General features: G+C 35.7%; 1 protein-coding gene across 6 annotated transcripts in view; it reads right to left on the reverse strand.

Annotated features, from left to right (window-relative positions):
- Window positions 1–542: 542 nt before the first annotated feature.
- Window positions 543–25811, reverse strand: part of LOC149786049 (protein still life, isoform SIF type 1-like) — a 405626-nt gene continuing 380357 nt past the window's right edge. For all 6 annotated transcript variants that reach the window (XM_089976333.1, XM_089976334.1, XM_089976332.1 and 3 more), the window contains 5 exons: window positions 21545–21721; window positions 15285–15481; window positions 14228–14522; window positions 11402–11463; window positions 543–2775 (listed from right to left, as the gene is read on the reverse strand). In XM_089976333.1, coding sequence (XP_089832459.1) covers window positions 11428–11463; window positions 14228–14522; window positions 15285–15481; window positions 21545–21721 — 705 coding nt within the window. In that variant the 3' untranslated portion in view covers window positions 543–2775; window positions 11402–11427. The remainder of the gene's footprint in view (window positions 2776–11401; window positions 11464–14227; window positions 14523–15284; window positions 15482–21544; window positions 21722–25811) is intronic.

The raw sequence follows: 25811 nt of genomic DNA on the forward strand, positions 1-25811 counted from the left end.
CAAAATGTTGTTGGTGTTGTTGTTATAGGATTTAACGCCATTTTTCAGCACAAGATAGGCTATACATGGCGGCCAGTATAAATGGTGGAGTAAGAACCCCGGAAAGCACCACCGACCCACGAGCTACCGGCAAGCTTTCTCACATACCCACATAGGCGATGCAAAATGTAATGAAATTAATGAAAACTGCGTGTATTTGAAAAACCGAATGTTCTCACATCGTGCTAGGTGAACAATGTTCGTTTAACACAATAAAAAAGAAGCTTTCGATATTGTTGCACTTTTTGAGTATCCATAAGGTACGAGTGATATGACAATCTGTTAAAGTACGAGTGATGTGTGATATTCGCGAACGTTTAAGCTTCAGACGGTAGACTTGTCATGAAATCAAATGGATAAAATGCCTGTTTGCAAAAGCAATGAATTACAAACGTCAGAAATATTAGGATTCTTTGAATGTATGGGCCAAAGGTCATATTGCGGCCTTCTGTAAGTCTGCATCGATTTAAGTGACGCTGAAGAAATATCCAATGGAAACACGATTGATGAAATATTTCATTTATTTCTTTTTTCCAGTTACATTTAATGATAACAAAAAGAAAACAAGAATATTTACCGATAATTACAGAACACATTAACACAATGTACATGTATGATATGTCGTATTATGCGAGATGAAAATGTATTAATACAGTCCTGAAAGAACAGTCAGCTATATTCCTTGACTTCCCATCGTAGTACTAATATCTACCCCGCCCACGCTTCTTCGATTTTAATGTGTACAGTCTGAAAATCGCGGAAGAGTTCAAACAATACTTCATTTACTGGAAGAAATGCGTTAATTTTCTTATCCATTTATCTGTTGCATTTTTTCGAGCCTCTTCAGTTGTGTGGAACAAGTGATGACTTTTATATGCTTGACACATCATCTTGGATCAAGAGTACCAGCTCTCCTCTGTGATAGTGAAAACGCATGGTCCACCTGCATTAGAAATGGTCAAGCTGCGTTCCATTGTATGCAGCATCAACAAATATATGGCGTCAGATAGTATTGTACACCTGATTGTTCTTTGGTAGATGTGTCGTGGAATAATATGGAGAAAATGCCTGTTTACAAAATCAAAGAAGATGAAGTTGCCACAATAAAGATAATTTGGACAACATATACATTCCACGAACGATAGAAACACAATTCTTTTGTGACTGAAAAAAATAGAATGTTGCACTGTGAAAGACTTAATTGTTCAGTGAATTATTTACTTCGTGTCATCACGTGTAGACAAAGTAACGTGTATTTCTTGTTCTCGTGTGCAAAGTACTATATACTTCATGTTCTCACATGGAGATAAATAAATTCTCGGCATCTTGTTCTCACAAAGCCATCTTTACTTCTTGTACTCAAATGTACACAAAAGAATCCGACTCCAGATGAAAAAATGTTAACCATTGATCAGTTCACACCATCATTTACATACAACATTCAGTTGGCAGTAAGGAACATGTACAGAAAGCAAACGGTAAAAGGTGTTCTTCTTGCAGCTTTGTAGCACAAAATGTCTTCACTCTGTGAAACTTTTAATGTTATAGCACGGAAATATCAAAGATTTGTAAACTTTAAATTCGAAAATTGTATAAAGCTAAAACAATCCAACATTGTAAAGAATAACTGAATAGGCAGACCTTAAGACTGTTCTTTAAAAAAATGTGATGAAGAAACAGGAATAAAGAAAACAAACATCAGGAGCACTCTGCTTCACTGGAATGACACAGCCTTCGTCAAGCCAATGTCTGCAAACATCTGGGGACGATGCTTTTAGCAGTAGCGTATGCACCATTTTACGAAAACTGTGCAAAAACCAATTCCAACACAGAAAAAAAAGCAGCTTTCAAATAAAAGCTTCCTGAAGTAGTTGGCAACGTCTTGGCAAGAACATCCTTTCTGAGATAACTATGTTATTGTACTATTTCGTCAACAGCACTTAATCATTGCTGTTCAAGAAATGGAAGCTGCTGAGTAATGCATAACTGTCTTGAAGGGACATGTCAAATACTTCAAGGGTAACCTCCATCGATATTCCAGACAATATCGACGAGTTGACATAAAATAATATGGAAGGTTCAGTTTAGAGTGTCTGATTATGGCATTGCAATACATAATTACAGTGTACCAAGGCAAGTAAAGGTCTTGTCCAATGATGCGGTGGTGGGAATACTGCCTTCGTCGTGTTCTCAAATTCAGCATCTCAACTACGAAGCCACCATTACTACATGAAATCTTGTTCAGAATGCATGAATCCTCTATAATCATTTCCCCATTGTGTTAGAATGTGTAACTGTATCTTGCACCTGTGCATACGTCAACAATAGCGCACGCTGCAATATGAAAATTACTTTTACTGAAGCGATTTTTTTTCACAGTATGTGCGGGATAGCTAATGTAGACACAGGAGTCTCCATGTGAATACAGGAGATATTTTGCTGAACTTCTTCCGAGTCGTATAGAATTTCTATTCAACACTAATCAGGTGACCGCGTATGATAACGCAAAATCCACTGCATAATATATTCGTGTAATGTATTCCTCACATTATATGGGTTATTGATACTAAGTCAGAGAAATATCGTCATAATAAAGTAATCTTTCAGTTTTCTTTGCAAGAGATGAGTGCATGACTTTGACTAGTGATTCCCTGTCAAGGTCCACATAAGGTTTAAATGGAATACTTCTGTATGGTGAGACAGTTGCCCAGGAATCAACTGATGATGGTTGGTCATCTGTAAAAGAGAGTCTCCAAATTAAAATACGCATAAAAGCTTACATCGATTGACAATAAGAAATTACGTGGTAGAAGCGTTAACTGTATCAGTTTGATACATATCCTATTGGTTCTTTGTATCATCTTACGGGTTTGCATACATTATTGTACATTTAACACCTGGAGATATGTTTTCCTTTACGTACTTGGATGGCCATGAATGCACACTGTCGGTTCAAAGGCCAGACTAAACTTTATTCGTATAGAACCTAGAACATGGATCAGATTGCAAAGATTTCTCGAAATATCTGAGGCTTTCTGCAAAAGTCTCATGTGACGGAAACGTACCACTACACCAAGTTGTGTAAGGAGTGAATACTGAAAGTCTTGGTCAGCTGTCAGATATGTAGCCACTGTGCAGTCATTTAAAATAGCCCCGTCACAACATCTTGTTTAAGTTTAGCTCCTGATAAGAATTTTGGCCCAAGTTGTTGTAAACAACGCCCACTCCAAAACAGAATTGAAACTTATTACTATGCGTTGCAAGAGGAAACGAAAAGCAAGCAAGTGGTCATGTGGAGAGAACGGAATCGATTGGCTGTAAACCCAGTTTACAATCCAGCTTATGTGCAAAGGTTGCCACAGTTCTCGTTTGATCAGAAAAGTAAATTAGAGCAATTTCGAAGAAGAAGAAGAAAAAAAAAAGCATGAAATACCATTACTATACCTCATTCTTATTTTGAAAGACAATTCAAAACCTCTCTGCAAATCATATCCCAAACATAGGGCCAACTTTGATGGTTTGGAATTACGACACCATTCTGCATTTAATAAAATAGTACATACCAGCGTATACAACGGTGTACAGACTGGCAGGGAAAATGAGTTACAATCTATTGTTTATGTACAGGGCCGTAGAGAGATCGATCACGGGCCCTGAGGTAAGAAAAATCCGGGCCTCTCCTAGTTCTTGTTCAAACAAAATGTTTTCTTTTATAAAATTAAAACGTGTTGTTCGGCCCGGGCCCTCTTACTGGCTCCTGCCCCGGGGATATATCCCCGGTTGCCCCCCACCCCCCGTCGGCCCTGTTTATGTACTCCAAAAATAAAAATAAAAAATATTTTTTTAATTATATAATCCAAAGATATTTTGATTCCCATAACTCCTGGATAATTTCAAATCATTATCTCAAGATTTTCCATGCTGTAGTCAGTATACATCAATTTTAACTGACCAATAAATTGAACAAAATTAAAATCAAATGTTAAAACAATTTATTTGGGATTGAACCACATCGAATACACTGAAATAATCGAAATCATAGACTTTTAGTATGGGATTACTAATAAATGCTTTACTTGCATGAGAAAACAAATTGTTACCAAACATGAAAAAGATGACGGGTATATATAACATGCAAATATTCATGTAATACTGGTGGATACATTTGCCAGTTAGCACAAGAACAAACTAAAAATGATCCATTCAGCAATAAAATATCGTGCATATACAAAATTAGCGTTGTAAACAAGCGTCCCTCGAAGGGATTGACGCCTCAACTAACCTAAAAGAATCTTGCGGAATTAACAAGTCAGTTCACTTCTTCCCTTCTTTAATATTTAACAACTCCTAACTATTGAATCATCTCGGTATCCTTGAGAAACTCCAACAAATATTTTGTAATAAAATACTTTCTTGTATGCTCGAGTTAACAGGGTGACAAGTATAATATACATGTATGCATCATTTAATTCGACTTCAATCTGACACCATGCATAGGATAGTACAGAACTCTCTTCAGATTCTGTCAAGATATTCACACATGACAGGTTTTATTGAATCTATATTTTTATAGAAAAGAAAAAAAACGACAAAAGTGGCCGGCCACTTGCACTGAATGATTTTCAGTTTTATTGGATTCATTTTAGCATTAAGTTGACATTTGGGACAAAAATAAATAAATTCACTTTTCAGAGTAGAGGGTTTTCGGTTTACTGAGTTAAACAATAACTAATTCAGAGCCAGAACCATGATTCCCTTTCATGATTTAGTTTACTGAAGTTTCAGCCTTGAGAGGTTAAAAGTATGTACAGGCCCTCCGTGATTTACGTAAACACACACGCACGCACGCACGCACACACATACAGAGACATACATACACACACACACACACACACACACACACACACACACACACTGGTAATAGCACAGATAGAAATCGGTTTTCCAATGTTTTTATGCAAATTTCGCTATTTCGGGGGTGGGGGTGGGAGAAACAACCTACAAGAACAAAACACATAATGCAAAAGCCTAGAGAAAACAAGACAAGCAAGATTTTATCAAATATTTACAACTGCTCCAAAGTCTGTGAAACTTATAACTGCACTATCAACAATTTTATATATCCAATTTTTAAAATTGGGGATATAACTGTAATGCAGTGTTACACCTTAATTCACACAACAAGTAATTTGTTCATAAATGCAGTTTGGATCAAGATCTTCCTAATGGAATACTCTAGCATGAATATGAGTAAAAATATTTTCAGCAGATCAAATTCTGAGAGATTCAAAACCTGATGAATGTACAAATGAACAGCACACAGACAAGTTAATCTCATAAATAATGGACAAGTCTTTGAATGCAGTTTTAATCCCAAATTTGTATTGAGATTCCGATGAAACAGAACAGAACATGAATGCAAACAGATCACATAATTGGGGAAATCTTTATGCAATGAGTGGTTCACCTTTCTGCAGAGTCAGAAAAACTAAACTAAAATTCTGATTCTAGACTCAGTGGAAGGTATGGCTATACACATCATTCCCTCGTTATAATGCTGTCCATACAGTAAGTTTGAGTATACTGCCATATGATGACGTACATTATGCATCTAATTTTATTGTTTAAATCTTTTTCATGATCCGGCTCATCCATCATCTTGCTGATATAAGACTATTTAATAAGTCTGATATAAACCAAGGCTGAAATATTGTTGCTATAGTGTTGAGAATCTCTGCCAATCAGATGCAAAATCACATCATAAACATTCATAGGGTTTGGTCATATTAATAAAGCTGGTGCAATGTCATGATATTGGCCTATTCAACAATTCAGATAAAAACTGTAGGAAATAATGTCTTCAAGGTGGTAAGAAGTTCAGCCAATCATAGGCAAGATCACTTCATTAACATGTGCAGATCTCATAAAAAATATTGTATAATATTTTGATGATAAAAGCTCATTTACCAAAATGTGAAGAAAAAAAATAAACTGTTCTGAAAAAGTCGCTACAATGATGCCACAACTAGCCAATCAGATACAAGCTCAACCCATTACTGTATTTATCAAGATATGAGCTCAACCCATTGCTGTATTTACCAAGTTTGATTAAACAAATCTGATCAGAAATTCAGTCTTTACAAAAAGCTCTGACAATCAGATGCAGGATTACATACATACCATGGATGGTTCTCACTCTGTTGAACTACTCCAATATCTTCATGATGTAAGCCAAAATTAAAAGTTTGATCTCAGTCAGATCGGACATTGAGTCTCCAAAGTGGTAACAAGCTCAGCCAATCAGATGCAAACTCACATCATTAATACGAACGGATCTTGATCATTACTGAGCCAGAGTGAGAATGTGATGATAAAAGTCCACATTCCAAGTTTGATCAAAACCTGGTAACAAGCCATTGTTGATAGATGGCTGACACATGATGCACTATGGCCACAGGGTTATACCATTATATAGCTAGAATCTATAGCAAGGTGAGCATTAGTCTTCTCTGTTGATTGAAATTAAAAGTTATTTTTTGTTTAAGAAAGAATACTGTTAAGCCATATCATTATCTATATTTGGTATGTGATAGATTGGTGCATTATGTTCATTTATTGTAGGAAAACAATTTTGGTGTCACTTTTCATAAGGAATATTTTTTTAACTAATATATCAGTTTATAACTTCTGGCATTCGTGCATCTACATTTTGTTTTCTCTTCAGGAAATTAGCTGCCTAGCAGATTATAATACTTCATATGCCATATATACTCACATACAACTCGAGTCCAACTGCACCAACACAGATCCTGATCTGTTTTCACACAATATGCTTGCAGATAAGGGTTTGTTGTTTATTCTACTGACTACAGCTAACAAACTTCACAGACCCAGATCTGCCAGCACATTATATGATGACAGATCTGGGTCTGTGTAGTTTGAAGATGGAGCTGACTTACAGGCAAGTATATATGGTACTTCTGTCCTTAATACATATTGGTAAATTTGCAAAAGTGAGAGAGACAGAGACGAGAGAGCAATGAAAATGATCGATACAACAGCTAAATGGCTCAAATATTAAGCACATCACTTGACAAATTGTATTGATTTGTAAACATCAGACAATATAATGTTACATCTAAAAACAGTTTGAGAAAATAAGTTATACAATATGCATATAAAAATGAAGTTTTTACTTATTTCAACTTTCAGGTGTACATTAAGACAATATGCAATACAAAACATCGAAACTACCAAACTTGCATGCAATGCAAATAGAGTGAATACATATTCAATGCTTAAAAACTTTGTTAAAAAGTCCTCACTATATGTCTACTTCTAAACAAAATATTTAAATAAGTTTGAAAATTTTTATACTATAAACAGGTAACAGGAGATTAATGGGTGCAAACAGAAACAAAAATAGCACTGAATGCAAATAGGTTAAGAATTGATTAGCTAAAGGGTTTACAATAAATAATTATTAAATAATATAATTTTGTGTCAAATTTATCAAAGTGAATGTGTTTTGTTGATCTATTAGAACTATCCATGCTTTCAAAATCCTTTTGTTCTACTATTGTGAAATTAGAGGATAGGAATTCCTCCCTTGTAAGGCAGAGATCAAGATCTGGCCACTGAATTTCAAGACATTTGACAGGCAAGCAAAAAGAAAACACAAAACTTGAATGAAATCAATAATTACATAGTTCATCTCAATATGAAACTTTTAGTAGTCTCCAACAGCCATTGTATATTATTTCTTCTGAAATAATTCTGACTAAAGTGAAACGAAGCTGTAAATAACAACTGTGAACAGGCAATGCAAAACAGACAAAGATCATGCAAAGACTTACTTTGCATTACAACAAGGTGAACTAAAAGTACGGCATGGAGGTCATGGAGGGCAGCCAAATGTATGGAAATATAGGAACATCAAAGTAATCATAAGGTCTACTTCTGCCAAATCATGCTAATGACAAAAATATTTAAAGTGATGAATTGTGAATAGCAGACAACAGATCTGGAACACTAAAATTCCTGTTAAATTGATGTTGTTGTTATTGTAGGGTTTAATGCCATTTTTCACCACACGTTAGGCTATACATGGCGGCCAGTATTAATGGTGGAGGAAGAACCCGGAAAATCCCCAGAAAGAACCACTGACCCTCGAGAAGCTACTAGCAAGCTTTCTCACATACCCACATTGGCCGATTCCAAGACTCGAACCCACGCAGACAGAGGTGAGAGATGACAGTGATCCGTAACGGAGAGCGCTTTAGACCACTCGGCCACGCGGGGCCCCCTTGTTAAATTGAATGAATAACCCTGTAAAAATGAGCAAGTGTGTGTTAATCACACACATTTGTTTTGCCTTGAACATAAAATATATAGGATTCTTTACTTTTAATACAGCTCAAGGATCTGGTGCTTATTGTGTGACCTTCACAATCAAGCAATTAGACACTTTCTTTAATTATCAAGTTATCAAAAGCATCCTTGTCATGGCCGTACAATACCCAACAAGCAGTTTTTGGTATGTCTCTTCCGCTACCTGAGTTTTAATACATAATATGTGGTTCCATTGCCATAATGCATGGTTTCTTTTGCTCTGCCAGAAACAACTTAAGTTGGGTCTTTATTCGTTAGAAGTTATGTACTTGTTGAAGCATACTACAAGTGGTATTCATAGAGACTGTTCTCATAAAGTCGACCCCATCCTGTAAAATTTTAAAATCCCTTTTATGAAAATGCCATAGGGCTGTGCTGTGTGAAAATCTTTAAAAAAATGACTGCTAGACTAATGCTGTATATACTCCCTTATAAGCCAAACTGCAAATAACATAGACCCTGATCTGTGTTAGCATAATGCACCTCATTACCATGGTATATGTTGTTTATTCTATCGATTACTCTGCACAGACCCAGATCTGCCAGTGCATTATACAATGACAGATCTGGGTCTGTACAGTTTGCAGTTTGATTCAACTTATAAGTGAGCATATATGGTACATCTACCAAGTTTCATATGGCACTCGAGTGGTATTCGAATTATGCTCCAGAAATGAAGGTGTGACTCGGGGATGGAGTCTATTTCTATATCATCTAAAAAATTTATGAGGTAGTGATATCAAAGTTCTCAACAAAAAAATCTGATAGTGATTTAAAAGACAGCCATACAAGGGAGGCAACTTGTGTACAATTTTGTATCTTGTACTTTTCCCCCTTGTAAACTGGTTAAATCTTTGTCTGAAATATCATTTAACTTTTCTATAACAGTAAATAAATGTAATAGAACTCTGTGACACATAATTGACCAGATATTCCACAAAATTCAATTTCTAATTATTCTGCTAACAAAATGATACATCATTGCAAAATAAACTACAAAAGTAATGGAAAAATATGTTTATGATTGTTACTAAATTTATCTTTAGTACCTGTAAAACATCAGAACTGTATTTTTTTTATTTTATTAAAGTGTAATATAATTTATTCTGCATCAAAGTTTAAGCATATAACATCTGAAATTAAAAATAACAATAACTATAATACCAGGGAAAGGGATTAAATTTAAGACAATAAATTATTTATCAGGAAAATGCTGAGGAAAACATTTCAAAAAGAAAAATGTGTCAAAAAGCTAAAAAGAAATTCTTGAAATACCTTTAACAGATAGGTATGTAAACAACAAATACAAAATAAAATATCCCCTCTTTGACTAAGCACTAGTTTTTGTACAATTTGGGTACAGAAAGAGACTTTTTAAAAATATAAATCAATTTGAGTTATTCATTCAAACCTCATATTGCTGTCTGTTAGCAAGGTTTGTATGACCCTGAAATGTCATTGATTTAAGGCATAGCCTTGAAAAGTACCGACCCTGAAAAGTCTTTGAATCGAGGGGATAGCCTTGATAAGTAATGACCTTGAAAAATCTTTGAATTGAGGGGATAGTCTTGAAAAGTCACTGAATTGAGGGGATAGCCTTGATAAGTAATGACTTTGAAAAATCTTTGAATTGAGGGGATAGCCTTGAAAAGTCAATGAATGGAGGGGATAGCCTTGATAAGTAATGACCTTGAAAAATCTTTGAATTGAGGGGATAGTCTTGAATAGTCACTGAATTGAGGGGATAGCCTTGAAAATTAATGACCTTGAAAAATCTTTGAATTGAGGGGATAGTCCTGAATAGCCACTGAATTGAGGGGATAGTCTTGAAAAGTCACTGAACTGAGGGGATAGCCTTGAAAAGTAATGATCTCAAAAAATCTCTAAATTGAGGGGATAACCCTGAAAAGTAACAACCTTGAAAAGTCATTAAATTTCAATAAAGTTGGTTATATCACTGAATTCACCTGAGGGAATACAAATGTTTAAACTTAATAAAATTTGTCAATTCATTATCTTCTCAAATTAAAATGTTTTCCAAATATAATGAATATAAAGTCAGATAAAATGGGGTAGGTCAAATGACATTTAACATTGGTTGTTCCCAGATGGAACAGTCTCCCTCTGTAGTAGTGGTACATTAATCACACCTGGAAATGGTCTAATTCAATAAGAAATGTGACCCAACTAGGAATATGCCGTGTTTAGAAATCTAAACAGAAGCACAACCCTCTTTCTGTAATAAAAAATATTCCTTGAAAATACTGTAAAGTCCTGAAAACTCCTTGAAAAAACATCTCCAGGGATGTACTAAGCATCGCAGGCATTATGAAATTAAAAGAAAGCCAATAGAATGACAATAGAAGATCGAGTCAATAATGATTTTTATTTTAAAGTCTATTCTTCAACAAAAACTTAGTGTTACTCTATTATAATTAGCCAGTTTTTGAAAATTATGGACTAACATTTACATTTGTTTATCTTTTTATTCAGATTAAAAAGAGTTTATTTTCCTGTTGCATAATTGTTGCATATTTTATGATATTCATTCTGTTAAGCATGACTTTGTTTCTGCCCCTAAAAGGTGATAATTATAAAGTTGTCAAAAGAACTTTATTTTTTGAATCATGCAAATAACTAATTAAATCAAGTGTTATGGATAATGTTGCACATACAAATGAGACCAAAGACTTTACAAAAAAAAAAGACGAAATTGACTCGTTTAAAAAAAAAAATAAAGTCGGCAGGTCATACAGTTTTCTCATGCCCAGCTTAGAAAGCTGCATTACAGTAGAGAAATGAACTTACATGCATTCGTGCCATCACCATAAAGACATGAAATGATATCAGTTCTTCATTAGCTGTGACAAAATGCAGTGTCACTGAAGCAATGCCAAGATCAAAATAAAATGCAGGAAAAATTTTAAGCTTGGGAATGAAGCTGTCGCAAGTCCCAATAACAAGAAATTACCTCATAACTGATATACAATTGTATCACTATACAACTTCCTCACCATTACGTCTTTTCTCATCCTGAAAGAATGAGAAATTTTGTCAGACAAGTCCTCAAGTGAGAAATTTTCAATTAAAAAAATCCATGTCCTACCTAACCTTTATTTAATAACTAGAAATGTGTCTATACATTGCGGATGCTAAAACTCACATTAATCCTATGAGTGTAAGCATCCATGATGTATTAAAGGGCAAATGTCAAGGTTAAATAGGGTCAATAACTCCAGAAAATATTTTTCTAGGAAACAGGAAACATCAAACTTGACCTAGATCTTCTTAATGTAAATCCTTATAATACATTTAGTTTCAATACCTGAAGTCCTTCAAAAGTGATGAAGTGGATATTGTAGGAAATTCAAAATCAAACAGGCCTCATACTACATAATTGTTCTCCATAAAGTGGTGAAGTGGATATTGTAGGAAATTCGAAATCAAACAGGCCTCATACTACATAATTGTTCACCATAAAGTGGTGAAGTGGATATTGTAGGAAATTCGAAATCAAACAGGCCTCATACTACATAATTGTTCTCCATAAAGTGGTGAAGTGGATATTGAAGGAAATTCGAAATCAAACAGGCCCCATACTACATAACTGTTCACCATAAAATGGTGAAGTGGATATTGTAGGAAATTCGAAATCAAACAGGCCCCATACTACATAACTGTTCACCATAAAGTGGTGAAGTGGATATTGTAGGAAATTCGAAATCAAACAGGCCCCATACTACATAACTGTTCACCATAAAGTGGTGAAGTGGATATTGTAGGAAATTCTAAATCAAACAGGCCCCATACTACATAACTGTTCTCCATAAAATGGTGAAAATCAAACATGACATTGATCTTATCAATGTAAAGGCTCAAACAAATCTAATTTCAATCCATCAAAAGCAACTCGGTGAAAACGAAATTGAAGGACGAAGTGCCAAGTCAAACAGGGGCCATAACTCACCCAAAAATGTGACAGCAAATGGTGAAATTCAAACCTAGCCAGGATCTTTGCAATTTATAGCCTCACATTAAATTCAATTTGAAATCTCTTAAGTCCTTCAATAGTTACTGAATAGAAACAAAACTGAACGGCAAAGCTCCAATTCAAAAAGGTGAAATTACTCCGTATATTCTAACTTGACTTTGGCCTGACTTCAATCCATTACATTCGTCAAACGTTACTGAGCAAAAATTTACATTTTAAAGTCAAAAAGGGACCACAACTTCATAAAATTTCACAGGTATATGGTGAAATTAAAACTGACCCAAATTTTCTTCAAACCAAATTTTATTTCTTTGTCAAGTCCTTAAAATGTTACTTAGCAGAAACAAAATTGAAAGGGCAAGGTTAAAATACTGGCCCCAACTCTGTAAAAGTTTGATGAAAAACAGCAAAAATCAAACCTGTTTTCCTAATATTTAGACTTCTATGAAATTTGGTTTCAATCCATGAAGTCCTTCAAAGGTTATTTAGTGGAAACTAAAATTTCTGATGTGATGGAGTCAAGATGTAATGTGACAGATGGACATGGGTGACTCTATATTCTCACTCCATGGCAATAGTGAGGGCCTAACAAAAGGATTACTTTTTTTCAGTGGATGTTAGTGAATTAAAAATTGTGAAATTAAATGCTATTAATGTACATATTAAATATATTGTACATGAAGAAATTCTTTACTGAGCATTAAGTAGACATTATAAAAGCAGCATGTATACATTTTTAAAAACCACACATCCCTGTCTATAATATATACGAGTATATGAATGAATAAGAAGATTTGAGCTTGTAAAATACATATGCCCCCACCCCTCCCCTGATCAACAAAAGTCCCCAAATAGCCAAAACTTTAGAAAATTTGAAAAATTACTATAAAGGCATCAAAATCTATTCAGGTCAGCAGTCATGTTTTTTAAATGCCAAATTTTGTTTGTCTATCTTGTAAGGTTTTTGCTGAATTGTGCTTACTTGATTTTAGTGAAAATCAAATAAGTTCCAAAAATGTGTAGAACAATGACAAATTGTTGAAATAACCTATGAATATTATATTTATCTGCATATGGTTACATGTAAGCCTAGTAAATTTCATTTGTCTAATTTAAGTGGATTTTACCTAATTATGCTAACAAGGTTTTTCTTAAAATGGTCTAAGTCAAAATGCTTTAAAATGTGTAAAAACAAAATTTAATTTGCTGCAACAGTATGAAAATTCGATCAGGTGATATAGTATGCAAAAGTTCATGGCTCCTTTTCCAATGGATTATTTATAATACTGTGTTAAAATGGCTTTAGAATAGATGTACGGAGTTATACATGTATGGACAGAAAGCAACAAAGCAATATGCCCTATTCAGCCATCACAGAAAAATGCTATTATTTTTGACAATATCAACATCTGGATAACAAAAACCCAGCATATGTCAGCATTCTGTATCCTTAAGCTGTAATTCAAAACTATCTTGATTAAAGACAATTGTTTTTGATTCTTTCTGTGATTTTGTATTAGACACCAAAACCAATTGTGCATTGCCGTTTTCTCCTCCATGCAGGAGTATTTTCCCCTGATTTGCCTCATTTCTTGGTTTCCAAATAGGAGAGCTCTCTGACAACCGTATAGCTCTGGTATGATGATTTACAGGATTGGCACTTGCAAATGTCAATTTTGCAGAAGACCCACTTTGACTAGAGCCACTCAAATTTGAATTGGATGAACTAGGACTTGCACTACTTAGACAAATTTGTGGTTCAGAAGCCGCAATGAATGCATCTGACTCTAACTCATCCTGACTTACATCATTCAAATCTCCCACGGTTCTACTTCTAGTCCTTATCGCAGATTCACATTCCAACACTCTGAATTTCTCCTCAAATTCCATAGAATGCCTTTCAGTATCTTGGTTTTTATGACTTTTCCGTTTGTTACTTATAGTCCTTGCATTTTGTGACAAGGCTTCTAGACGCTTGCCTCCATAGGGAATGTATTTTGACCTTGTATTATGAGTGGCTCCTGGAATCGTCATCTTCCGCACACAATCTCGAATGATCTGTCGGATGATGCGCATGAAATCTGTTTTGGCCTCTGAGGTACTGAAAATATACGGCAAAGTCAAACCAGCTAACAAGAAACATACAAAATCAATGTTATTTCAAGAGGATGTGTTAATACAAGTTTGATTTTATCATCATCATCATCATTATTATTATTATTATTATTATTATTATTATTATTATTATTTCTGAGGACATGTTATGTCTGGTAATATTAAATTGAAGATAGCCTAATATTGGTGACATTTGAACAGTTGTTTTTTTAAATGTGATTCAGCACAAAACTTGAATATAAATATTAACTCCTTATAATGTTCCTAAATTTTTTAAAAATCAATTAAACTTCAATTACGCATTAAACTTTAAGAGAAGAGTATATACCATCTGTCCTCACTTTTAAATTGGGTTCAACTGCAAACTGTATAGACTCCAATCTGCTGTCACATGATACAAATCTGGATATATGGAGTTTGTTAGTAATAAGCAGAATAACCAACATCATTCCTGATCTACTGGCACATTAACCAACAGCAGATCTGGGTCTATGTTGCCTGCAGTTGGATCTGATCTGTAAGTATGTATGGTATCAACCCCTTCTGACATCATTTTGTCCCATGAATTCACTTATCATAGTTCTGTTTTTATGTTTTTCTTTTCAGGTACTCCAAATGCATGGTAATGAAAATGCTTGGCCCTGCAGTTAGCATACCCTCACCCCCCAAAAACAACAAGTTTTGAACTAATCCTTGTCAGAGTGTTAATGCTTGTCTTTTGAATGTAAATGGACCAGAACACACCAACCTGTTGCAGAACTGGTAGACTCTCTCTGGTTTGGCATCTGCCTCACTCTTGAGGTGAACAAGTTCCCACCAGTAATGTCCATCAATATCACTAACCTTCCCGGTGCGCACCTGCACTTCCTGTACAGGAATTAGTGTACGGAAGCGCTCAACAGTGTCATTACAATCATAAAATATCCCCTTTGAGGAGCCAGCTCCCTGAAAAAGATTATTTAAATGTGAAACATTCAGAAAATGACGATTCATTTTTGTCAAAGTATAATAGGGGAGACAATCAATGGTTTTGTGCAAGAAGAATAGTAAGAAATGGGAGTTGTCTCCCTTGAGATTTCTTTCTTTGGGCGCCTGCAGCAGTATAGGAAACCCAAATGGGCCGCTGACATCTGGATAATAGCTTAATGCAAATCTGGGTCAGCAGTACACTTTCTGCTGAAATTTCTCCACTGTTGTTCACTGCATAAGTTTGAAAACAATTGTTTCATGGTTTCTCTACTGTTTGTATTTTTATCCATATTTTATTGCACATCAGCATCTTTTGTCCAATATTCAAAGTTCAATAAACCAGGATATTTTGTCTTAAAGATGGACAAATTCTGGTCAGCATATGGTTTTAAATTAATTTGTCTAAATTTTTTCTACTTTTAGTAATTGAAACTTTAATTTGACTTCAGAATGGCATCATTTTGATACATCTGAGAAGTACTCAAAGTAGGATACATTATGTCATATTTTTTGAAATATTGTTTGCAGCCATATTTGTTTCCAAATTGGCATCGTTTGTAAAAAGCATTTGCAATTCATTCCAGAATGCTTGCTGCAACATTTGATTAAATTCTGCAAAGTGTTTTTTGAGAACATGTCATTTTAAGGATTTTCCAGTTTTAGTAATGGTGGCTATATTTATTGTCATATTCACATCATTTTTGCATAAGTCAAAATACTTTCAACTTCTACTGTGCAGTTTCTAAGTAGTCATTTTAAGTTGTTTCTAGCTTTAGTTAATGGTGGCCATGTTTGATAGTAGAATGGCATCATTTACTGACTCAAAAGCCATTTGACCCAGGATGCTTTCAGCAAGCTTGGTTGAATTCCATTAAGCCATTTTTCAGAAGCTGTTTTTGAAATATCTATTCAATTTTTTGTAATGGAGGTTATATTCAATGTTGGACTTCTGAAATTCATTTAAGACAGAATGCATTAATTACGGCTAAATCAAATTCTTTTGAGAGGTTTTTGTAAAGAAGTAATTTAAAGTTTTTTTATATTTTTAGTAATGGTGGCCATATTTGGGAACAGAGCATAATTAATTGTATTGATTTGACAAGCTTTTAAGACAGGAAGCTTTTTGTCGAATTTGATTAAATTCAGTTCAATAGGTTTTGAGTAGAAATTGTTTAAAAGGTTATATTATTTTTAGTAAAGGTGGCAATATTTAATGGCTGATAGGCATCATATGTAAAAACTTGGCAAGCCTTCACGCTAAGATGCTTTGTGCCAAGTTTTGGTTGAAATTGGTCTAGGGTTTTTTAAGAAGTTGAAAAAAGTGATTGTTGATGGACACTGGACCAATGACTGGTGACAGATGAAAGGCAATACCATAAGTTCTCTTGGCTTCATTGTCAGGTGATCTAACAACATTAAAATTTTCACATTTTTCTGCATGAAAATACTTGATGTACTTTTGTGTCAATTAGAACTGTTTCATAAATATGGATGAGGAAGGTAGTGGTCTCACTCTTAAATGTGTCTACCTCTTAATAAGGGTCAACCGTGACATAGAAACAAATATTTCCATTTTGTGTCCAAAGAGAGGTCACCTTTTTGGTACAGAAGGATTGGCTTCACATCTACGGCTGTTGTACAGTTTCATCAAATTTTACTAGAGTAAATAAATATCAAACAGAACAGACTTGTGTTTCTTATGCCCCCAACACACACCCAAATGTCAAAGTTCCAATAAGTTAAAAAATTCTGAAAAGTTTGGAAACTGCTAAGATGGCAATAAAATGTAATTAGGTCATTTATATATACTCATTTATATATACTTACAAGCATGCCCAACGAAACTGATTTATCTACCTCTTGTTGTTGTTCCTTTATTGTGTTAACAAGGTAATGTCAGAAGCTCGTTTAAAAGTAACAAAATTGATACACACCTGCAGTGGTATGAAGCTCTTCATAATAATAATAATAATAATAATAAAATAATAATAATAATGGCCTTATTTAAAGAGGGTAACACAATTAGCTAAGAACTAATCTACCTTGAGGCCCTCATACAAAGGAATTTATTTATTTTAGCTGCATCTCTGATGCCACTGGATATATTGGGTTTGGAAGAAGGAAATTGAGTGGGCATTTCTAATCTCAACTGGAATACTATTTCAGAGCAGAGTTCAGAGTACCGGTTTTGGTTTGGGAATTTTATACTGTTTGGTAGACATGGATCGCAGGTAGCCTATACTGGAATAGTGATTGTAAATATTCAGGAGCACTATTATGGGATATCCTGTACATTAATTTGGCTTTTCTCAAACAGATTCGGTCTTTAATAGGTAATATTTGTAACCTACCAGCTAAATTTTCATTGCTTTCTTTCTGGATTGATATTAGTCCAAATGCTCTTTTTTGAAAATGTTCCAGCTTGCTATGTTTTTATCATTTGAATTACCCCATACTGTATTACAGTAGTCTAAATAGGGTTGTATGTAACTGTTATAAAATAGTTTTGTGTGCCTTTCAGGGAGAAAATGTCTTATCCAACTGAGAAGCCATAAACTTGAATTGACTTTTTTTACTGATATGTTTGATATGTTCAGTCCATGATAGGTTATCTACCAGAACACCAAGTAGTCTATCATGACCATTTGCAAATTTTATATCCTTCCATTTCAGACATAGTTCATCACTATCAAGATTTGTCCTTCTTTGCCATGTTGAGATAAGTAATATTTTAGTTTTACCAGTATTTACCACCATGCCATTGCATGTGCACCAGTTTTCCAGTTTGTTTAGGGCATTCTGTAATGAAATTTCGAGTTCATTCTTTGTGTTTTGGATGTCTGACAACACTGTGTCATCTGCATAGAGATCTGTAGATGATATTGAGTCTCTTAGTAAAAGCGGTAGGTCATTATTAAATAAAATAAATAGTAATGGACTTAGAATTGAGCCATGTGGTACTCCATATCGAACTGTTCCAGGTTAAGACAGAACATCATTTATATAAACATGTTGTGTTCTCTCACTTAAGTATGAAGTAAACCATCTAACTGTTCTTTCATCACATTGGTAGATTTTCAGTTTCTTCAAAAGGATTTCATGATCCGCAATGTCAAAAGCTTTCCTGAAATCTACAAATACAGATCCTATTTTTCTACCTTGGTCAAGTGCTTGAAGCCTGTTATCAGTTAGGAAGATCAAGGCAGTCTCACAGGAATGTTTCTGTCTAAAGCCTGATTGATTAGGGTATAACAGCAAGTGTTTGGTTAAATATGACATGAATGAGTCATGGACATGTTTTTCAATCAATTTTGACAAGTTTGGTAGTATTGAGATTGGTCGGTAGTTATCAGCGTCATCCTTAGAACCAGATTTGTGAATAGGAGTTACTTTTGCAGTTTTTCATAATTTGGAGACAGATGAGGTTGCAATAATTAAATTTAATTATGAATGTTATGCTGTCTACAATAGCAGAGGCAGAAGATTATGAGTCTTGGACCAATCTGATCAAGTCCTGTAGCTTTCTTGGTATCAAGTTTACTGAGACATTTTTTGACAAAGTTTTTTATACTGGTGGGATAGAGAAACATAACTCCCTAGAGATTTTGCTGCTGCAGAACTTTTTCAGTTCATTAAAGTTGTTTTCCATCACTGGTTCTTTTAAGTTTGTGGTAATGTTGGTGAAAAAATCATTGAAAACATTTGCAATGTCAGTGTCATCAGTGACTATGGTGTCATTTACCAGAAGTGAGTGAATTCTATGTGTCTGATTTTTTTGTGTTCCTCCGGTGAGTTCATTGAAGACTTTCCAAATGGAGTTTGTGTTGCTCTTTTTGTTTTCAAGCAATGATTCATAATAAGTTTCTTTAGCTTTTTTAATCATACTTGTTAATTTATTTCTCCATACTTTATATTGTGCATGGTTTCCCATAGCCTTGAATTGGTCTTATATTTTCATAGCATCTAGGATTTCAGTAGTAAGCCAGTTAGGTTGAATTTCAATCTTTACTCGATGTACTTTCAGTGGTGTATGCTTAGAGACTACATCCATGAATAAGTCAGTCCACACCCTTAGAGCTTCATCTATGTCATCCAAATTTTGGATCATATTCCATGGAACTTTATATAGGTCATTGAGAAATTGTTCTTCAATACAATTTTTTAACTATCTGTAAGTGATCATTTTGTGTGTATTTTTCTTATTTTTCTTGCATTTAACCTTTCTTGTCAAAAAAGTAGGATAGTGGTCACTAAGACCAACATTCAGTACATTAACACAAGCCACATTGTCTGGCAGGTTGGTATAAATGTGATCAATAAGAGTGCTTGATTTTTCTGTTACCCTTGTGGGCTCATTTACCAGCTGGTCTAGGCCTAATGATTCAATAAATTCCATCCAGTTGTTCATTATTTGAGTATTGAGAAGGTCCTTATTTATATCTCCAAGTATATATGTTTCTTTCTCCTGTGCAAGAACATTTTCCAATTGTTTTAAAAAGTTATCATTCCAAATTGCTTTGGAGGAAGGTGGTCTATAAATGAAACCAACTAGGAATGATTCTCCATTATTTTGAAAAATTTCCACCCAGATACTCTCAATTTCATGTGACTCCAAGTCAAGTTGTCTTTCTGCATTTACATCTTCCCTAATGTATACAACAAGACCTCCCCCTGCTGTCTCTCTGTCCCTGCGTAATGGTTTGTTGTAGCCTTAACAGTGAAATATGTAAAACATTTATATTATCTTCCTTGGAAGACAACATTATCTTAATCTGGTCAGTTTTTTCCCACTATACCTTGTACATTTAAGTGACCTATGTTAAAACCTTTTGTATTTAGTTTCATATCGATTATATGTATGTCATCATGCAATGGGGTACTCACTGAGATTGTTTCCATACTACTTTTATCATTCTGACAGCCTATTTCTATATTTAAATGTTCATACATATATTAGCGTCTTCAAAGTCAAATACAGACCCTGAAAATCCATTAATTTTTGCATTTACATCTTAATAAATTCCTATATGTAGGAATACAAATTAGCCTTCAAATATCACTGGCCTACCAAATATCACTAACTCTACCAAATAACACTGGCCTACCAAATATCAATGTCCCAACAAAATATCACTGGCCTACTTAAGTGGTATATGTCTATTCATTTGCCAAAAAAAGTCAAAGTCCGTGTTAAAAAAAACTTCTAAAATGAAATAGAAGTTTTTGTGATGACCAGAAAATTAAATCTGATTAGCTACAAATACCATATATAATTACTTATATAAAAAAGTCAAACTACAAACAACAACAATCCTGATCTGCCATTGCATAATGCATTTGCAGATTCTGGTCAATATTGTTTGTTTTACTGATTACTTCTAACAAACTGCACAGACCAAGGTCTGCAGGTGCATTATGGGACAGCAGATCTGGGACTGTGCAGTTTGTAGTTGGACTCACCTTATAAATGAGTTTGTATGGTAGACAAAAATAAGTGTACCAAATTTTATTTGTCTATGTTGAGCAGTCTTGCTAAGAAGATTCTTGGAACTGACAGATGGTTGGCTGGTCAAACAGGCAAGACCAATTCAAGATGCCGTCACTGCAAGCAGGGCATAACATTTCTAACTTAAAATTTCCTTTGATATTCAGATGACTAAAAGATGGGCAAAAGCTACAAGCTACTTTATAGGGGCCCCGAGTGGCCGAGTGGTCTAAATCGCTCTCCGTTACGGATCACTGCCATCTCACCTCTGTCTGCGCTGGTTCAAGTCTCGGATTCAGCCAATGTGGGTATGTGAGAAAGCTTGCCAGTAGCTTCTCGTGGGTCGGTGGTTCTTTCCGGGGTTTTGCCGGGTTCTTCCTCCACCATTAATACTGGCCGCCATGTATAGCCTATCGTGTGCTGAAAAATGGCGTTAAACCCCACAACAACAACAACAAACAAGCTACTTTATAATACAGTACTTACACTCCTATGCAATGTTTCAACCCTGATGATGGGTATATCTTTGTAGTATCATATTTAGTAACACTCACCACTCTAGATTTTCTTCGTTTTAACCTTTCCCTACAGAGGAAAACCACTCCACTCTTGAAGACGAACACCATACTCTCCAGATCTGTGCCTTTTTTCACCTTCCCCAAGCTGTCGCTGACATTACACCATTCAACTGTGCCATACATCTGTAGTTCACCGACACTCAGGTCTACAGGCTGTAAATAATGCACCAAAAAAATACTGACTTAAATTCCAAAGAATTATATGTCTTGCTTGTTCCACTATGGCATAATCCCAAAACATTTAAAATATTTTGAGCATTAAAGAAGGTCACTGCGACCTACTATAGCCCACTGAATAGTACCCTCCAAGAAAAATGCAACTATACAGTTTAATGACTGTAGATACAAAAAAATGTCAAAGAAACCAAGCTAAATGCAAAAACTAATATTGGTACCTATACCAATGATGACAATGTCATAAAAGTCATTCCATTGTCTCACCTATACTACACAGGTAAGAAAAATAAAGACACTGTGCACACTATAATAAACAAAAATGTGTAACATACTGTACAATGTTACACTGAGCATACCAATTTTTTTAAGGAAAAAAAATTGTACCAATTTGAAGGGAAAAAAATCATACCAATTTGAAAGAAAAATGTGTACCAATTTGAAAGAAAAATGGTTTTTGCAGAAAATATTGGTTATTGATTTGCATTTTAAAGAAACATGAATGGTTGACAGGAATTGGGAGTTCTGAAAATTAACTGTACATGTATATCCTTCCTACATATCCAGCCATCAATAGGACATGAATGAGTCCCTCAAAGGGACTATTTCTTTATTGACAGAGCTCATATCTTCTGCATTTGTATTGTTTTAGCTATGGAGTGCTGAAACCATCTCTGATATTCATGAGATACATCAATTTACCAAATATATTTTCAATTTTTTTTGTATCAACATGTATGGCCGATAAATGCAGAACACAATTCTTTGCCATGGCTTTTGACCTTGAACCTGATATGATTGGTGGACCAATGAACTCATCACAGAAAATGTCATGATAGATGCATAAGCTAAGCTACTTTTTGTTGAAGAAAGAAATCCCAAGTTTTAGAACTGGGATCCTTCAAGGCATTCTTCAGGTATTATCACAAACTGATTTGATTAAATTCCATACATACTTGTTTGTACTATAATATTAAAAAACCGTTATAGCAAAAAGTTTGCATTGAGACTTTGACCTTAAAATCAAGGTCATAGGGCTGACTATCAGCTTGTTTACTGGAATGCAACTGAATACAATGCCTTTAATATGAACAAGTCAATGTGTACAGAAGGTAAATGAAGTACTAAATTCAAGCAATGACCTTCGATTTTATCCCAGGGTCAACTCGGCCTGGTCTTCAAATTTCTTCACAAATGTGTGGATATAATAGTAGACAGATCTGCAATAGTTTCATTCAGAACCAATTACATATTGCACATGTTTTATTGAAAACCCTATTTTAATGTCACCGTTCATTTAAAAGGAGTAGTGATTGCAAGAGTTTCTTACAACGTTACTGTTGTGCCTTGTTGGAAGTCATCATCATCATCATCATCAGTCTCATGACCTAGTGTGGTCGTTGAGGCACTGTGCTGCTGAACATCTGACCAGTTCCCTCCACTTGTCTCAATTATGTGCCAATGCCTGTGTCTCCGCAAAACTTTTCATGGTCCATTCTGTGATGTTGTCAGTCCACTTTTTTCTCTGTCTACCTCTCCTTCTGCCACCCTGGACGCTGCCCTGCAGGACTGTTGTGGATAGACTGTTGGCTCTAGTGACATGGCCATACCATTTGAGCTTTCTCTTTTTGACAGTGGTGAGGAGGTCTTCATATTGGCCTACTTTGTGCCTAATGGTGTTACGCACTTCTTCATTTGTGATGTGGTCCATGTAAGAGATGCCAAGGATGGTTCTGCAGCATCTCATTTCAAGTGACTGGATTCTTTGTTGTAATTCTGCTGTCAGGGTCCATGCCTCACATGAGTACAAAAAGACTGAGATGACTAGAGCTCGCAATAGTCTGATTTTAGTTTTCAGACAGATATTCTTGTCTCTCCAGATGGGTCTTAGCTTTGACAAAGCTGCCATTGTTTGTGCTGCTCTTGACAAAAGTTCTGCTCTTGATCCCTCTTCAGTGATTATGGAACCAAGATATTTTAACTGGCTCACTGTTTCCAGTTCATGTCCTCTGACTTTAACCTTGGCTGAGAATTGTTTGCCACTATTTGTCATCAGTTTTGTCTTCTCAGCGCTTATCTCCATGTCAAATCTGGAAGATGTTTCATCCAGGTTCTTCACTAAGGTGGCTAGCTCGTCTTCACTGCCTGCCAGCCCATCAATATCGTCTGCAAAGCGGAGGTTGGTGATGTTACGCCCTCCAACGCTGACTGTCCCACAATGGTTTTCCAGGGCTTTGCTCATGATGCACTCTAAGTAGATGTTGAAAAGCGTGGGTGACAGGAGACAGCCTTGACACACTCCCACTGTTGTCTGGAACCAGTCCCCAACAGCACCTTGGGCAATTACTGCACTGGTAGCCTTGGCGTACAGCTGCTTGATGGTGTTGGTTAGCTTTTGACCCATGTTATACTTCTTCATTGTGGCCCACAATGCTTCATGCCACACTCTGTCAAAGGCCTTTTTGAAATCTATGAACACATGATAGATGTCTTGTTGGTGTTGCGAGTACTTTTCGCACAGAACCCTGAGATTGAATATTTGTTCTGTTGTGCTTCTTCCACTCCGGAACCTGGCCTGTTCTTCAGCGATTATTTCTTCTGCTTGTGGTTTCAGTCTGTTCAAGATGATCTTCAGCATTACCTTATTAGCATGGCTGATCAAACTGATAGTTCTGTAATTTTGGCACAGCTGGAGATTGCCTTTTTTGGGAAGTGTTATAATCAGTGACTGGGTCCAATGTGTTGGCCATTCACCTGTCTGCCAGATCTTATTGCAGATTTTTGTTAGTAGCTCTTTCACTGATTCTCCCCCATTCTTGATAAGTTCAGCTGGGATGTTGTCTACTCCAGCTGCCTTCCCATTCTTCAGTGCTGTTATTGCTGACTCCACCTCTTCTTTGAGAATGGGGAAGTCATCATCATTTGAGGAGTTTGGAACTTCAAGCACCTCTGGGTCTCCTGTGGACTGATGGTTGTAGAGTTCTTTGCAATACTCAGTCCATCTTTCTGCAATGTCACTCGCTTCTGTGAGGCATTTTCCATTTTTGTCTTGAATGGTACTGACTCTTGGTTGTTTCTGTCTGGTGAGGTCTTTCACAATTTGGAATGCCTTTTTGCTGTTATTCTTTATCAGACTGTTCTCCATTTCTGTGCACTTTTATCCAATCCAATTTTCTTTTGCTTTGCTCAAGTTTTTTCTGATATTCTTGTTTATTTCTCGGTACTTCAATGCCCCTGTTGTGTGTCTGGTGTTTTTTAGTTCTCTTCGGGCATCACACAACTTGAGAATCTCTTCTGTAACCCAGGGTTTTTTCTTTGGGCGATGGAGGCCAATGATGTCCTTGGCAGTTGCTGTCATGACTGTGTTGAAGGTGTCTGTCATCTCATTGACATCACCATCCATCACAAGGAGTGGAGCAAATTTTCCTCCAATTGTGGCTTGGAATGACTTGCAGATGTTAGGGTCCTTCAGTTGTTCAAGGTTGAATTTGAGCCTGATGTTCTTTGGCTTGTTAATTTTCTTCAGCCTCACTCGGAAGTTCATAATCACGAGGTCATGATCACTCCCAACATCAGCACCTGGGAATGTCCTTGTTTTTGCTCTATTGATGCCAGATCGATAACGGTTTTGAACCAGTATGTAGTCGATCTGGTTGTGATGGATTCCATTTGGTGAGTGCCATGTCCAGCATTGTGAAGCTTTATGTTGTCCCAGGGTGTTGGCTAGTACCAAGTTGTTGTTGCTTGCGAACTCGAGCAGCCGTCTCCCTCTTTCATTGGTAAGCTCATTGCAAGAAGGTCCACAATTTACCTTTTGCCCAAGACACACTGATAATGCTGGACAAATCTGAGCTTACAATATTGGATCGGTCGTCGCCCGGGTCAACAAGGACCGCGCCTGCCATTGTCCATCAGGACGGAGGTGACAAGTGTGCTACTGGTACTATGCATACAATAAGAGCGAGAGACAACATTGCCATTGCCACCTGGAACATTAGAACTCTGGCGCAAACAGGAAGACTCCAAGAGTTGACACATGAGCTGGAACACTACACATGGCACATTCTGG

Source organism: Sinohyriopsis cumingii, chromosome 12, assembly GCF_028554795.1.
Source record: "Sinohyriopsis cumingii isolate HCF-2022 chromosome 12, ASM2855479v2, whole genome shotgun sequence".
NCBI classification, from domain to species: Eukaryota; Metazoa; Mollusca; class Bivalvia; order Unionida; family Unionidae; genus Sinohyriopsis; species Sinohyriopsis cumingii.